Here is a 15630-nt window from a genome sequence, read left to right on the forward strand (position 1 = left end):
AGCAAAAGGATGGCAAAGATTCAACATATTGCGTCTCCATTGTATCAATTGGCTTACATGCAAGTATATCATAAAATAAGAAAGGTACAATGAAGCTTTTATAACTTCTGGAGCTTGCCATAATTTCTGTGTTTTTTTCCTAAACTTGAAAAGAAAAGAAAAGAAAAGAAAAGAAAAGAAAAGAAAAGAAAAGAAAAGAAAAGAAAAGAAACCTTAGGATTGACTAAGGGTTCTGTCCTCTCCCCCATGCCTCAGGGTTCTGTCCTCTCCCCCATGCTTTTTAATATCTATATGAAGCCGCTGGGAGAGATCATCAGGGGGTTTGGACTGGGTGTTCATCAGTATGCAGATGACACCCAGCTCTACCTCTCCTTTAAATCAGAACCAGTGAAGGCGGTGAAGGTCCTGTGTGAGTGCCTGGACGCGGTTGGAGGATGGATGGCGGCTAACAGATTGAGGTTGAATCCTGACAAGACAGAAGTACTGTTTTTGGGGGACAGGGAGCGGGTTGGTGTGGGGGATTCCCTGGTCTTGAATGGGGTAACTGTGCCCCTGAAGGACCAGGTGCGCAGCCTGGGAGTCATTTTGGACTCACAGCTGTCCATGGAGGCGCAGGTTAACTCTGTGTCCAGGGCAGCTGTCTACCAGCTCCACCTGGTACGCAGGCTGAGACCCTACCTGCCCGCGAACTGTCTCGCCAGAGTGGTGCATGCTCTAGTTATCTCACGCTTGGACTACTGCAACGCGCTCTACGTGGGGCTACCTTTGAAGGTGACCCGGAAACTGCAATTAATCCAGAATGCGGCAGCTAGACTGGTGACTGGGAGTGGCCGCCGGGACCACATAACACCGGTTCTGAGAGATCTGCATTGGCTCCCAGTACGTTTCCGAGCACGATTCAAAGTGTTGGTGCTGACCTTTAAAGCCCTAAACGGCCTCGGTCCTGTATACCTGAAGGAGCGTCTCCACCCCCATCGTTCAGCCCGGACACTGAGATCCAGCGCCGAGGGCCTTCTGGCGGTTCCCTCATTGCGAGAAGTGAGGCTACAGGGAACCAGACAGAGGGCCTTCTCGGTAGTGGCGCCCGCCCTGTGGAACGCCCTCCCATCAGATGTCAAAGAGATAAATAATTACCTGACATTCAGAAGACATCTTAAGGCAGCCCTGTTCAGGGAAGTTTTTAATATGTAACGCTGTATTGTTTTTAACACTGATTGGGAGCCGCCCAGAGTGGCTGGGGAAACTCAGCCAGATGGGCGGGGTATAAATAATAAATTATTATTATTATTATTATTATTATTATTATTATTATTATTATTATTATTATTATCAAGCTGAGAATCGTCAGTTTGGATTGTCTGCAGTCATTTATTTAGGACACAAATCTACAGGGCAACTGGGAGCTCTGTCTCATTGTACTTTCTTGGCATGACAGTACAGCCCTCTCCTGCATTGCAAAAGTATTGTCAGAAGATCTGGGTCATATGAGAGAACCCTATGGTATTGCTCCTCCCTGCAGCACTCTTCCCCACCCATAATCAAGGACAAGGTAGGCATTCTAAGGAAATGTACTATGGATTCATTTCATGAGGTCTAAAGTTCCCGATATTCCCAGGATGCAAAAGGAACATGAAAAGGACCCCTGGAAACATCCTGGCTTCTACGTCACATTCTGTAATCAAGAGGAACCAGTCCGTTAGACATTCTGCTAACAACTGGACAGAAAAGAATTCCAAAATATTTCAGTCATCTCAGAAACAGCTGAAAAAAATACTCTATTGTGACATGCACAAGTATATTTTCTTGCAGTATTATTTCAGATAAATCATTCAGGTTATTATTGTAATTAATGTCTGTCAATGTTAAAAAAGCATTTGATTATGTCGATTGGCCATTCTTATATGAGCTAGCATGGAAAATGTTAACTTCAGACACATTTTTAAAAAGTAGATAACGGTTCTGCATAATCAACTTTGCATTTTAGACACGTTTCTAAATCTGGCTGTTTATCTGGGCTGGCCTTGATTGACATTGTTATTTATATTAGATTGGATCCAGTCAGCAAATGGAGGGGCTCCTTCCAGCCATTTTACTCATTGGTGGAAGGGAGAGGAGAAAACCTTTGCCAATTCCCCCTTCCCCTTTGGAGGCCTGGGCACCACCTTCCAAACTGGCCCATATAGTACTCAAACCCATTGGAACAGATTTTCAGGGAGTACTGCCAGGAACTGCCAGGGGAAGGGGAAGGGGTAACTAGTAAAAATTAGCTTCATGGATAGACAAGTCTCCTGAGTGGACAACCACTCTGGTGATGCACCTGTTAACAAGAGCCAACAGGCTTGGAACTATGGGAAATAAATAAAAGAAACATACAGAAAGAATAAATAAGCTAATAAGGTAAAGGTAAAGGGACCCCTGACCGTTAGGTCCAGTCACGAACAACTCTGGGGTTGCGGCGCTGATCTTGCTTTACTGGCCAAGGGAGCCGACGTACAGCTTCTGGGTCATGTGGCCAGCATGACTAAGCCGCTTCTGGCGAACCAGAGCAGTGTACAGAAATGCCGTTTACCTTCCCATGGGAGCGGTACCTATTTATCTACTTGCACTTTGACGTGCTTTCGAACCGCTAGGTGGCAGGAGCAAGAACCGAGAAATGGGAGCTCACCCCGTCGCGGGGATTCGAACCGCCGACTTTCTGATCGGCAAGCCCTAGCCTCTGTGGTTTAGACCACAGCACCACCCGTGTCCCTAAATAAGCTAGTAGTTGGAACTAAAATGCACAAGTTAAGCAAATAAACAGATGAAACATGTATCACTAATCTAGCAGAAATAACAGAAAAAATTAATAGTCTCATTGGAGTTTGAACTCTTGGCTAGACTTACTAACAAAAAATATTAACATTGTTTCAGATGTTTTCAGATAAATACAGTATCAGGAAGTTGTATTACCCAAACATGAGACAGCACTGTATAAAATATTTATGTATTTATCCCACCTTTCCTCTAATGAGCCCAAGGTGGCATACATACTAATCCTGCCCTGAACAGAATCAGAGATGTCTTGCAGAGCCCTAGGAAAGTTTCATTCAAGGAAGAGAGACGGGTTAGATCTATAGATCTTAGGTAAGAAAATAATAATTACTATTTAGGAACTATGAAAACTTTAACATAAATCACATGAACATACTATAGTTCCCCCCTTTTAAAAATGTCAAAATACTATGGAACAAGCATAATTTTGAATAGCTAATAAATTCAAAGAATTCAAATTAATACTCAGCTTTATTGGCAAAACCCTTCACCTATACCATCTACCTCCAAAGATTAATTGTTTTATTTATGTTTTGCATAGCCAACATTATCAGGGGAATATGTTCCCAAGTGATGAACCAGTCCTTGAATTAACAAGATAAAATCAAATTGGGGTAACTCACAACTGCAGTGCTGATTGCTTCTAGCCAGAGGTAAGATTCTTGAAGATAGTAGCATAGCTTCATTCATTCTTTCATTCATTCATTCATTCATGTATGCATCCATCCCTGCTAGTCTCCATCTTCGTTTCAGTGCTCATTTTAAAAAAGTTATTGACAAACTGAACAGGAGTTGCCTTTAAAGCCTGAGAGAGAAACAGAAGCTGTATAAAGAAAGATTCAGTAAAATGTATTCAGTCCTACACCATCTATTAGTGTTAGATGAAGCATCTTGCTCACCTGTGTTATGTAACAAAGGCAGAGATCATTTGTTTTCAAAGTGCTACTCTGCCTAAAAATACGTGGTAGGGGGTAGTTCATTGCAGTAGGGAGGGGGGATTTTTGGTTCTGTTCTTGTTTTAATGTGAAATGACCTAGTTTGCTGTTCCTAAAACAATGCACAGACCAAGACACATCTGTCCTTCAAAATTTGCACTTGTTTGTATTTTGCACTGCAGTTCTTCATATGTGCATATTAAGGGGAAATGTTCATAACCATGCAGAGAGAGAGAGAGAGAGAGAGAGAGAGAGAGAAATATGCATAGATTAATTATATTAAGCAACATCGTTTGCCAAAATATGCATGTTAGGAGGAAATGCCCACGAATCTGCAGATAAATCTTCAAAAGGGCTTTTTTAAAATATTCAAACTGACATGGTAATATAGAATATTGCAGAAAAGGAAAATGCGAACCTTAGAGAAATTAAATGGATAAATTTCTCCAGCAATACATTTGCAATTATTCCAATTTATTTCAAAACCTCAAGGCAGGGTTAATGCCAAGGGTTAGATCGGAAAGATTTTTGAAAACTAATAAGACTTCACTTCCTTTTTTCTTTCAGGTCAGATAACATTATTGGTAACATGAATAAGGGAAATGACAGCTTAGTGACTGAATTTCTCTTGCTGGGCTTTTCTGTCTTTGGAAAGAAACCAACTCTACTCTTCCTAGGTTTCTCTCTGATATATGGCACGATCCTGGTCTTCAACCTCACCATCATGTCTGTCATCCTGTTCGACCGGACTTTACACAGCCCTATGTACTTTCTACTCTTGGCGTTCTCCGCATCAGAAACCTGCACTACATTTATCACCATCCCTAAGTTGCTGGTGACCCTGGTGACAGGCAATCAATCCATTTCCTTTGACGAGTGTGCCGTGCAGATGTTTTTCATTTCTGTATTCGGAGCAAACAACTGTTTCCTGCTTGCTGCTATGGCTTATGACCGATATGTGGCTATATGCTGCCCACTTCAGTACCAGGTGCTGATCAACAAAAGAATTTGTACCCAAATGGTAGCTGCTTCATGTGTAACTGGATGTATCATAGCACTGAGTATTAATACTCTCATTTTCAGGTTGCCCTTCTGTGGGCCAAATGGAATCAGGCATTTCTTTTGTGATTTCCTACCTGTGCTGAGGCTGGCTTGCATTGATGAATCGGTCTTACACTTGACTAACATTGCAATCATTATTTTGTGTGCCATTGTTTTGCTGGGCACAGTCATGGTGATGTTTGTTTCATACCTGTACATCATTTCTGCCATCCTAAGGATCCCTTCCAGCTTAGGAAGGCAGAAAGCCTTCTCCACATGTGCCTCCCACCTCACAGTGGTGATAACACACTTTGGGTGTGCATCCTTTGTATATTTGAGACCCAAGTCTTCCTCATCGCTAGATCAGGACACATTGATCTCAGTGACTTATGTCTTTCTAACCCCTCTACTGAACCCTGTGATTTATACCTTAAGAAACAGGGAGGTTAGAATAGCCATAAAGAAATTACTAGTGCACTCATTCTGTTCTCAGAAACTGTGAAGAGAAGGCACTTTGACATTTTTGTCAATTAGCAAGCAAGTCCTGATTGAGAATGTAGTTGTTTAAGCTGTGACAGCTATTTGACGTGAGAAATAAACTTGGATACGATTTAGGGTTGGGACCATGGTAAAGAAGATAAGGGTACCCCACTTCTCCCATACTCTCTGGTTCCAATCCTGATCATGTCCACCAATGACTGTCATTTTCAGTCTTCAAAATACAAGGAATGTCAATCCAAACCTCGAACATTATGGGTAGTTTGGTCTTAGTTTTAATTAACAAAATACCATTCTCTAATACAGTTTGCCAGTCTACTGTTTCAGTATTTGTACCTGAATAAATATTTAAGTGCTCAAAAAATCTGTAGGCAGTTATTTGTACTCTAAGGGTTGATATCTATCTATTAGATCAGGGGCAGCCAATGTCTTGCCCTCCAGGTATTTGGTGGACTAGAACTCTCATCAGGGTGAACTGACTGGCCAGCCATGTCCTTGGCTGTTGTGGGAACTTCGTTCTCATAATGTGGAGAAGAGACTGACTCAGGAGGATCCCCTCCCTTTCTGTGATATCTGGGAGCAAAGGGGTAGAACCCTCTCCCTTGTCACTGCTTCATCTGTCCCAAATCCCAACTTCTGAATTCTCTGTCTCCTCTTGTTTCAGTATTTGTACCTAAATAAATATTTACTCAAAACATCTATATGTAGTAATTTGTACTCTAAGGGCTGGTATCTGTTAGATCAGGAAAAGTCAATGTCTTGCCCTTCAGATATTTGGTGGACTAGAACTTCCATCAGGTAGAACTGGCTGGCCTGCCATGACCTTGGCTCCCATGGGAACTTCATTCTCAGACTTTCTCAGGAAGATCCCCTCCCTTTCTCTGATATCTGGAAGCAAAGTGGTGGAGCCCTCTCCCAAGTCTGTTCTTCATCTATCCCAAATCCCAACTTCTGAATGCTCTGTCTCCTCCTGTAACAGACCCACCATGTCCCAGTTGGCACCATAGGGTCCATAATGATCAGTCAGTATTATTGCAACTATGGAGGCAGAGCATAGCCATCAAAAATAGCCACACATAGCCTTTGAAATTGTCCAGGTAGGGTGCAAGAAGCCTTTAGAGCTCTCCTCTGGTAGGGAGGGGGAAACCTAAGATTTTAACCATTCATCCTTTACCCATCCACCTTCTCCCACCCTAGTCTCTTACAATCATTCATCCAACCACAGTCCTTGGACATACTTACTCAACCCATTTTTCACTGTACATGTCAGAACCCTCCTTGTACTCTGTATGGAGTGGCTTTTCATTTTAACATTCAAAGGTCGGTCCCACCTGGAGCAATCCAGTGTTTGTCAAAATGGAGAGGCAGTCAGGTGGTGAGGAGAGTGGGAAGGAGATGATGTTGTCAGACAATCCCACCTCCATTGTGTCCCTTTTCCCACACTACTGATTGCCAACCACATGTTTCATTAGGGCTTAATACCCTGGTTGAACCTGGGCTAGGAGGGGGAAATGAGACAAGGTCACCAACCACATTGAGTTGTATAACCCTGATTACACCTTCTCTGGTGGGGGCGGGAAGACACACTGACCTCATGTTCAATTAGAGCTTAAACTCTTATCTTTTTAATTACCGCCTTTATAAAACTCCTGATGAAATTTAGGGCCAAGGTTGGCTTGGGTTCCGATCTATCTCAGCAGGATTGAAGCCTAATCATGATTCTTGAATTTATTTCACAAAATGCATCTAATGAACATTTACGGCTCCCAACCCTAATCCTGCGGAAAGCCATCTAATTAGATTTTAATTTGATCCGGACTTCTTTTTGGAGGTAATGTATTTATTGTTTGATTTTATACCAATGTTATATATTTGATGTTAGCTGCCCTGAGCCCAGTTATTATTATTATTATTATTATTATTATTATTATTATTATTATTATTAATGTTTCATAGTAAAAAACGAAAAACAACGGATTCTAAACCCTCAAAGCGGTTTCTAAAACAATGGTTTAAAAAATCAGGATTGTCAAATTGGGCCTGGGCCAAATTATGAGTACTGTGCGCAGCGCTAGTTTTTAACCCCATGGGCAACTGAAAAGAAAGAAAATTTATCTTTCTACAACTGAGGTGAGAAAACAGAAATTATTGCTGTTAAGGATTTATTTAAAAAGACACACCATTTCAGTCTAAATAACATGACACACTATATTTTTGCATATTTTTCTTTTTAAGATGTCATAAACTTAGGGAATTAACATAAATAAGAAATAAATTCAAGCAATTCATATCAATATTCAGCTTTATTGACCAAAACCATCTCCTTTACCATCTAACTCCAGAGCGGAATTATTCTATCTAAGTTTTGCATACTCTGTATTATCCGAGGAATATGTTCCCAAGTGGTGAACCAGGGCTTGTATTAATAGCATAGTATCAAAGTGGGGTCTCCCACAACTGCAGAGCTGCGTTATTCTAGCTGGAGGTAAGATGCTAGGAGATGGTAGCATCCATCTCTTCATGCATTCAAGCTAATCTCCATTTTGTTTCAGTGCCCATCTTAAAAATGCAATTGACAAACAGGAAAGCAGTTACTCTTAAAGCCTGAGAGAAACAGGAGCTGCATGAGGAATGAGTCAGGAAATTGGCTTGTATTCAGATTGGAGAGTTTCTTCAGTCCTATACCATCTATTAGGATTAGATGAAGTATATTTTTTACCTGTGTTATGGAACAAAGTGCTACTCAGCCTCAGAATAGGTGACGGGATAGTTCACTGCAAGAGACGAGGGAGAAATTTGGTCCTCTTCACACTTGAATGTGAAACTACATAGTTGCTATGTAGCCAAAACACGCCTGTCCTTCAAAATTTCCACTTCTTTGAACTTTCCCATGCAAAAGCTGCATATAGTGGGAAGGTGCTCATAAATAACCATATATACATGAAATACAACATATATAGATTAATTATATTAAGCAACATTGCTTACAAATATGTGAATATTAGGAAAAAATGAATGCTAAACTGCTTATGAATTTCCTAAAGGTCTTTAAAAAAAATACTTGAATGGAAAGGAATTATGGCATGGTGAAGTTTTGAGAAATAAGAAACTGATATAAATAGATTTGTCCAGCCATACATTTTCAGTAATTCCAATGTATTTCAAAACCTCGAGGCAGGGTTAATGCCAAGGGTTGGATCAGAAAGATTTTTTAAAACTAGTAAGACTTCACTTCCTTTTTCCTTACAGGTCAGATAACATTATTGGTAACATGAATAAGGGAAATGACAGCTCAGTGACTGAATTTCTCTTGCTGGGCTTTTCTGTCTTTGGAAAGAAACCAACTCTACTCTTCCTAGGTTTCTCTCTTATATATGGCACGATCCTGGTCTTCAACCTCACCATCATGTCTGTCATCCTGTTTGACCGGACTTTACACAGCCCCATGTACTTTCTACTCTTTGCATTCTCCGCATCAGAAACCTGCATCACATTTGCCACCATCCCCAAGTTGCTGGTGACCCTGGTGACAGGCAGTCAATCCATTTCCTTTGTTGGGTGTGCCATGCAGCAATTTTGTTTCTTTGGCTTCTCTGCAAGCAACTGTTGCCTGCTTGCTGCTATGGCTTACGATCGGTATGTGGCTATATGCTGCCCACTTCAGTACCATATACTGATGAACAAAAGGGTTTGTACCCAACTGGTAGCGGCTTCATGTGTAACTGGATGTATCATATCACTGAGTATTAATACCCTCATTTTCAGGTTACCCTTCTGTGGGCCAAATGGAATCAGGCATTTCTTTTGTGATCTCCTACCTGTGCTGAGGCTGGCTTGCATTGATGAATCAGTCCTGCACCTGACTAACATTGCAATCATTATTTTGTGTGCCATTGTTTTGCTGGGCACAGCCATGGTGATGTTTGTCTCATACCTTTACATCATTTCTGCCATCCTAAGGATCCCTTCCAGCTTAGGAAGGCAGAAAGCCTTCTCCACATGTGCCTCCCACCTCACAGTGGTGATAACACACTTTGGGTGTGCATCCTTTGTGTATTTGAGACCCAAGTCCTCCTCATCGCTAGATCAGGATACATTGATCTCAGTGACTTATGTCTTTCTAACCCCTCTACTAAACCCTGTAATTTATACCTTAAGAAACAGGGAGGTTAGAATAGCCATAAATAAGTTAGTTGTGCACTCATTCCGTTCTCAGAAACTGTGAAGAGAAGGTATTTTGACCTTTTGCCAATGCAAACATGCAACTCCTGATTGAGAATGCAGTAGTTTAAGCTGTGGCTGTTCTTTGACATGAGAAATAAACTTCGAAATGTTTTAGGGTTGGGACCATGGTGTGGGAGATAACGGTAGCCCCCCCCCTCCCATACTCTCTGGTTCCAATCCTGATCATGTCCACCAATGATTGCCATTTTCAGTTTTCAAAAATACAACGAATGTCAATCCGCACATTGAATATTACAGGTAGTTTGGCCTTAATTTTAAATAACAACATACCATTCCCTAATGCAGTTTGCCAGTCCTCTGTTTCAGTATTTGTACCTAAATAAATATTTACTTAAAACATCTATATGTAGTAATTTGTACTCTAAGGGCTGATATCTGTTAGATCAGGAAAAGTCAATGTCTTGCCCTTCAGATATTTGGTGGACTAGAACTTCCATCAGGTAGAACTGGCTGGCCTGCCATGACCTTGGCTCCCATGGGAACTTCATTCTCAGACTGACTCAGGAAGATCCCCTCCCTTTCTCTGATATCTGGAAGCAAAGTGGTGGAGCCCTCTCCCAAGTCTGTTCTTCATCTATCCCAAATCCCAACTTCTGAATGCTCTGTCTCCTCCTGTGACAGACCCACCATGTCCCAGTTGGCACCATAGGGTCCATAACAATCAGCCAGTATTATTACAACTATGGAGGCAGAGCATAGCCGTCAAGGCTAGTCGCCACATATAGCCTTCTTCTCCATGAATTTGTTGAATCATCCTTTGAAGCTGTCCAGGTAGGATGCAAGAAGCCTTTAGAGCTCTCCTTCTCTGGTAGGGGGGGGGGAAACCTAAGACCTTAACCATTCATCCTTTACCCATCTACCTTCTCCCACCCTAGTCTCTTAGAATCATAGAATCATAGAATCATAGAATCATAGAGTTGGAAGAGACCACAAGGGCCATCGAGTCCAACCCCCTGCCAAGCAGGAAACACCATCAGAGCACTCCTGACATATGGTTGTCAAGCCTCTGCTTAAAGACCTCCAAAGAAGGAGACTCCACCACACTCCTTGGCAGCAAATTCCACTGTCGAACAGCTCTTACTGTCAGGAAGTTCTTCCTAATGTTTAGGTGGAATCTTCTTTCTTGTAGTTTGGATCCATTGCTCCGTGTCCGCTTCTCTGGAGCAGCAGAAAACAACCTTTCTCCCTCCTCTATGTGACATCCTTTTATATATTTGAACATGGCTATCATATCACCCCTTAACCTCCTCTTCTCCAGGCTAAACATGCCCAGCTCCCTTAGCCGTTCCTCATAAGGCATCGTTTCCAGGCCTTTGACCATTTTGGTTGCCCTCCTCTGGACACGTTCCAGTTTGTCAATGTCCTTCTTGAACTGTGGTGCCCAGAACTGGACACAGTACTCCAGGTGAGGTCTGACCAGAGCAGAATACAGTGGCACTATTACTTCCCTTGATCTAGATGCTATACTCCTATTGATGCAGCCCAGAATTGCATTGGCTTTTTTAGCTGCCGCGTCACACTGTTGGCTCATGTCAAGTTTGTGGTCAACCAAGACTCCTAGATCCTTTTCACATGTAGTGCTCTCAAGCCAGGTGTCACCCATCTTGTATTTGTGCCTCTCATTTTTTTTGCCCAAGTGCAATACTTTACATTTCTCCCTGTTAAAATTCATCTTGTTTGTTTTGGCCCAGTTCTCTAATCTGTCAAGGTCGTTTTGAAGTGTGTTCCTGTCCTCTGGGGTGTTAGCCACCCCTCCCAGTTTGGTGTCATCTGCAAATTTGATCAGGATGCCCTTGAGTCCATCATCCAAGTCGTTGATAAAGATGTTGAATAAGACCGGGCCCAAGACAGAACCCTGTGGCACCCCACTAGTCACTCTTCTCCAGGATGAAGAGGAACCATTGATGAGCACCCTTTGGGTTCGGTCAGTCAGCCAGTTACAAATCCACTGAGTGGTAGCATAGTCAAGACCGCATTTTACCAGCTTCTTTACAAGAATATCATGGGGCACCTTGTCAAATGCCTTGCTGAAATCAAGGTAGGCTACATCCACTGCGTTCCCTTCATCTACCAGGCTTGTAATTCTGTCAAAAAACGAGATCAGGTTAGTCTGACATGACTTATTTTTCAGAAATCCATGCTGACTATTGGTGATCACAGCATTCCTTTCCAGGTGCTCACAGACTGTTTGCTTAATGATCTGCTCCAGAATCTTCCCTGGTATTGATGTCAGACTGACTGGGCGGTAATTATTTGGGTCCTCTCTTTTCCCCTTTTTGAAAATAGGGACAACATTTGCCCTCCTCCAGTCTGCCGGGACTTCGCCTGTTCTCCAGGAATTCTCAAAGATGACTGCCAGTGGTTCTGAAATCACATCTGCCAGTTCTTTTAATACTCTTGGATGCAGTTCATCTGGCCCTGGAGACTTGAATACATCTAGACTAGCCAAGTATTCTTGTACTATCTCCTTAGTTATTCTGGGCTGTGTTTCCTCTGCTGAATCATTTGCTCCAAATTCTTCAGGTCGGGCATTGCTTTCTTTATCGGAGAAGACTGAGGCAAAGAAGGCATTGAGGAGTTCAGCCCTTTCTGTGTCCCCTGTTTGCATTTCACCATCTTCTCCTCTGAGTGACCCCACTGTTTCTTTGTTCTTCCTTTTGCTACGAACATACCCATAAAAGCCTTTTTTGTTGCTTTTAACCTCTCTAGCAAGCCTGAGTTCATTCTGTGCTTTAGCTTTTCTGACTTTGTGTCTACACGTGCTGGCTATTTGTTTGAATTCCTCTTTGGTGGTTTCCCCCCTTTTCCATTTTTTGTACACATCCTTTTTTAATCTTAACTCAGTTAAAAGTTCTTTAGATAGCCACCCTGGCTATTGTCTCTTACAATCGTTCATCCAGCCAGTCCTTGGACATACTTACTCAACCCATTTTTCACTGTACATGTTAGAACCTTCTTTGTACTCTATTTAGAGGGGCTTTTCATTTCTACATTCAAACATTCGGTATTAGCAGACTCAGTAAAACCCCAAAGTTTCATGGCCTGACCACAAAACTGGGAAGATGAGTTAAAGAGGAATCTAAAGTGTTTGTTTGAAGATAACTACACACCGGTATGGAATGGTATTAAAAGAGACTTAGAAGTGTGGGGGAGGATGTAACTATCTCTATGGGGTAGAATATCAGCAATTAAAATGAATGTGCTACCCAAAATGTTATTTTTATTTCAGTAAATCCCAATTATAAAAGGTGTTTGTAACTTTAAAGAGTGGCAAAAAGCAATAACGAAATTTATTGGGTCAGGGGAGGAAACCTAAATTGAAATTAAAATTACTTACAGATGTTAAAGAGAGAGGAGGCTTTTCTCTACCAGATTTAAAATTGTATTATGAAGCTTCTTGCCTATGTTGGTTAAGGGACTGCATATTGTTAGAAAATACATATCTACTAGATTGGAAGGATTTGATAATAGATTTGGATGGCACGCATATTTATGGTATGAGAAGGTAAAAGTTCATAAAGGTTTTCTGAACCACATAATTTGAAAATCAATCTATGAGGTGTGGAATAGATATAAGAGTTTATTAGAACGGAAAGCACCTTGGTGGCTGTTGCTGCTAAAGGTGACAACTGTGAAAAAGTCAAACATGGAAGAAAAGTGGGCCACCTGTGGAGATTTGGTGATAGAGATGGAGAACCAGTGGAAATTGAAACCTTATGAGGAGATAAAAAATTTAGTAAATGATCGGTTGCATTATTGGCAAATAAATGAAGTCTTTAAAGAAGATAAAAAGAAAAACTGATTTGAATTTACAAGATCTAGGTTTGAAATGGATTTATTAAGTAATAAAGTAAAAATATTGTCAAAAATGTATGTTACTTTTGGAATGGCATACGAAAGATGAAGAAGTAAAATCAGTAATGATACATTGGGCAAAAGATATTGGTCATAATATACAGTTAAAAGATTGGGAAAGATTGTGGAAAGATGGAATAAATTTTACTGCTTGCAGCTTGCTTAAAGAAAATGGAATGAAAATGATGTACATTTCACCAGTGAAATTAGCAAAAATGTATAGAATAAATAATTTATGTTGGGAATGTAAAGAATAAGAGGGTACCTTTGTTATATGTGGTGGGTTTGTAAAGAGGTGAAAGCTTTCTGGGAAATGATAAATGATGAACTTTAAAAAAATGTTGAAATATACGTGTAATGGTTCTAGGGGTTGCTCGTGCGTAAGCCGGTGCAAACACCTGGCTGGGTTGCCTGAGTGAACCTTTTCTGTCCAGACAGCCACTCACCCGTGGCTGTCTCAATCGCTGGCAGAATCCGTCAGTCGGCGTTTCTTAAACTTCTTCCAGCAAAGAAGCTCTTTGACGCCTAGTCTCCTCCTACTCTCTCTGCGCGAAAGCCTTCTGCGCAAGGAGGGCGTAGGCAGCGGAGGACCTCTACTCTCCCCGCTGGTCCCCGGCAAGGAGTCATGGGACCGCCTCGCCGCTTCCCCCATCTGCCCCCCTTCTCCACTGGTGCTACGCTGATTCTCTTCCCCAGAAGATGGGCTGCCTCTCCCACTCCCGGGACGCTCTCGGGAATCCCTCTGGATTTTGCTCTCTCCCTCGGGCACTGATGGCAGTTCCCTGACAATACGTTTATTTAAAAAAAACAACCCCAGAAGATTTCTTATTAGGTATTGTAGGTAGAGAAATACACAAGCAGGACAAAACATTGTTTTTATATGCAACAACTGCAGCGAGAATGTTATTAGCTCAAAGATGGGAGCAGGGGGATCTATCAACAAAAGAAGAGTGGCAGATGAAATTACTGGACTATGCCAAACTGGCGAAACTGATGGGAAAAATCCAGAACCAGCAGGATCATGTTTTTCTGAAAAATTGGAATAAATTTATGTTATATTTGAAAGACAACTGTAAACAATTAACAACGCTAGCAGGCTTATTGAAAGTTTTGTAAGGTTAATTTTATCACTTATTATGTATTGTAGTTACGGTAAGTAAGTATTACTGTATATAAGGTTATGATTTAACAGAAATAAGAAATAGAGGAAAATCCAGTATACAGAGATTAGGTTTGAAAACCATCATTCGGGGAGGAGAGAAGTCACAGTCTCAGGGAGCCAAATGTTTTATTTTGCAAACAAAAATGTCATGTATGAAGATATTTGTAAAATTAATAAAATTAAATAAATAAACAAAAATCTAAAGTGTACAGGTGCTTCTTTGCTTCAACAACACTCACTCCATGAAGCTTGGAAATGCAGGAGATGATTGCGGCTTTTATTCGGCCTGTGCATCCGCTCAGAGCAAATCCTTGAGCCCAAACTCATTCCGACTGAGTGAGTCAAGGCAGCCCATGATTCTCTTAGATCCACCTGGAGCAATCCAGTGTTTGTCAAAATGGAGAGGCAGTCAGGTGATGAGGAGAGTGGGAAGGAGATGATGTAGTCAGACAATCCCAACTCCATTGTCTCCCTCTTCCCCCACTGCTTATTGCCAACCACGTGTTTCATTAGGGCTTAATACCCTGGTTGAACCTGGGCTAGGAGGGGGAAATGAGACAAGGTCACCAACCACATTGAGTTGTATAACCCTGATTACACCTTCTCTGGTGGGGGCGGGAAGACACACTGACCTCATGTTCAATTAGAGCTTAAACTGCTATCTTTTTAATTACGGCCTTTATAGAACTCCTGATGAAATTTAGGGCCAAGGTTGGCTTGGGTTCAGATCAATCTCAGCCAGATTGAAGCCTAATCATGATTCTTGAATTTATTTCACAAAATGCATCTAATGAAAATTTACGGCTCCCAACCCTAATCCTGCGGAAAGCCATCTAATTAGATTTTAATTTGAACCTGACTTGTTTTTAGGAGGTAATTTAATTACTGTTTGATTTTATATCAGTGTTATATATTTGATGTTAGCTGCCCTGAGCCCAGTCATGGCCAGGGAGGGCGGGATATAAACAAAAGTTGATTATTTTTATTATTATTTCATAGTAAAAAACAAAAACAAACCCTCAAAGCAGTTTCTAAAACAATGGTTTAAAAATCAGGATTGTCAATTTGGGCCTGGGCCAAATT

At 41.4% G+C, this 15630-nt stretch overlaps 2 protein-coding genes across 2 annotated transcripts; both read left to right on the forward strand.

Annotated features, from left to right (window-relative positions):
- The first annotated feature begins 4335 nt into the window (after positions 1-4335).
- On the forward strand, positions 4336-5289 carry LOC128418986 (olfactory receptor 10T2-like). The gene has a single exon (XM_053399208.1). The coding sequence runs from the start codon at positions 4336-4338 to the stop codon at positions 5287-5289; it is 954 nt and encodes a 317-aa protein (XP_053255183.1).
- A 3267-nt stretch (positions 5290-8556) lies between these two features.
- Positions 8557-9510, forward strand: LOC128398255 (olfactory receptor 10T2-like). The gene has a single exon (XM_053359517.1). The coding sequence runs from the start codon at positions 8557-8559 to the stop codon at positions 9508-9510; it is 954 nt and encodes a 317-aa protein (XP_053215492.1).
- The last annotated feature ends 6120 nt before the right edge of the window (positions 9511-15630 follow it).

Source organism: Podarcis raffonei, chromosome 1 (assembly GCF_027172205.1).
Source record: "Podarcis raffonei isolate rPodRaf1 chromosome 1, rPodRaf1.pri, whole genome shotgun sequence".
Taxonomy (NCBI): Eukaryota; Metazoa; Chordata; class Lepidosauria; order Squamata; family Lacertidae; genus Podarcis; species Podarcis raffonei.

What these genes read in the sequence shown, in the direction of transcription:
- LOC128398255 (XM_053359517.1), top strand. Translation starts at nt 8,557, where the DNA reads ATGAATAAGGGAAATGACAGCTCAGTGACTGAATTTCTCTTGCTGGGC.
- LOC128418986 (XM_053399208.1), top strand. Translation starts at nt 4,336, where the DNA reads ATGAATAAGGGAAATGACAGCTTAGTGACTGAATTTCTCTTGCTGGGC.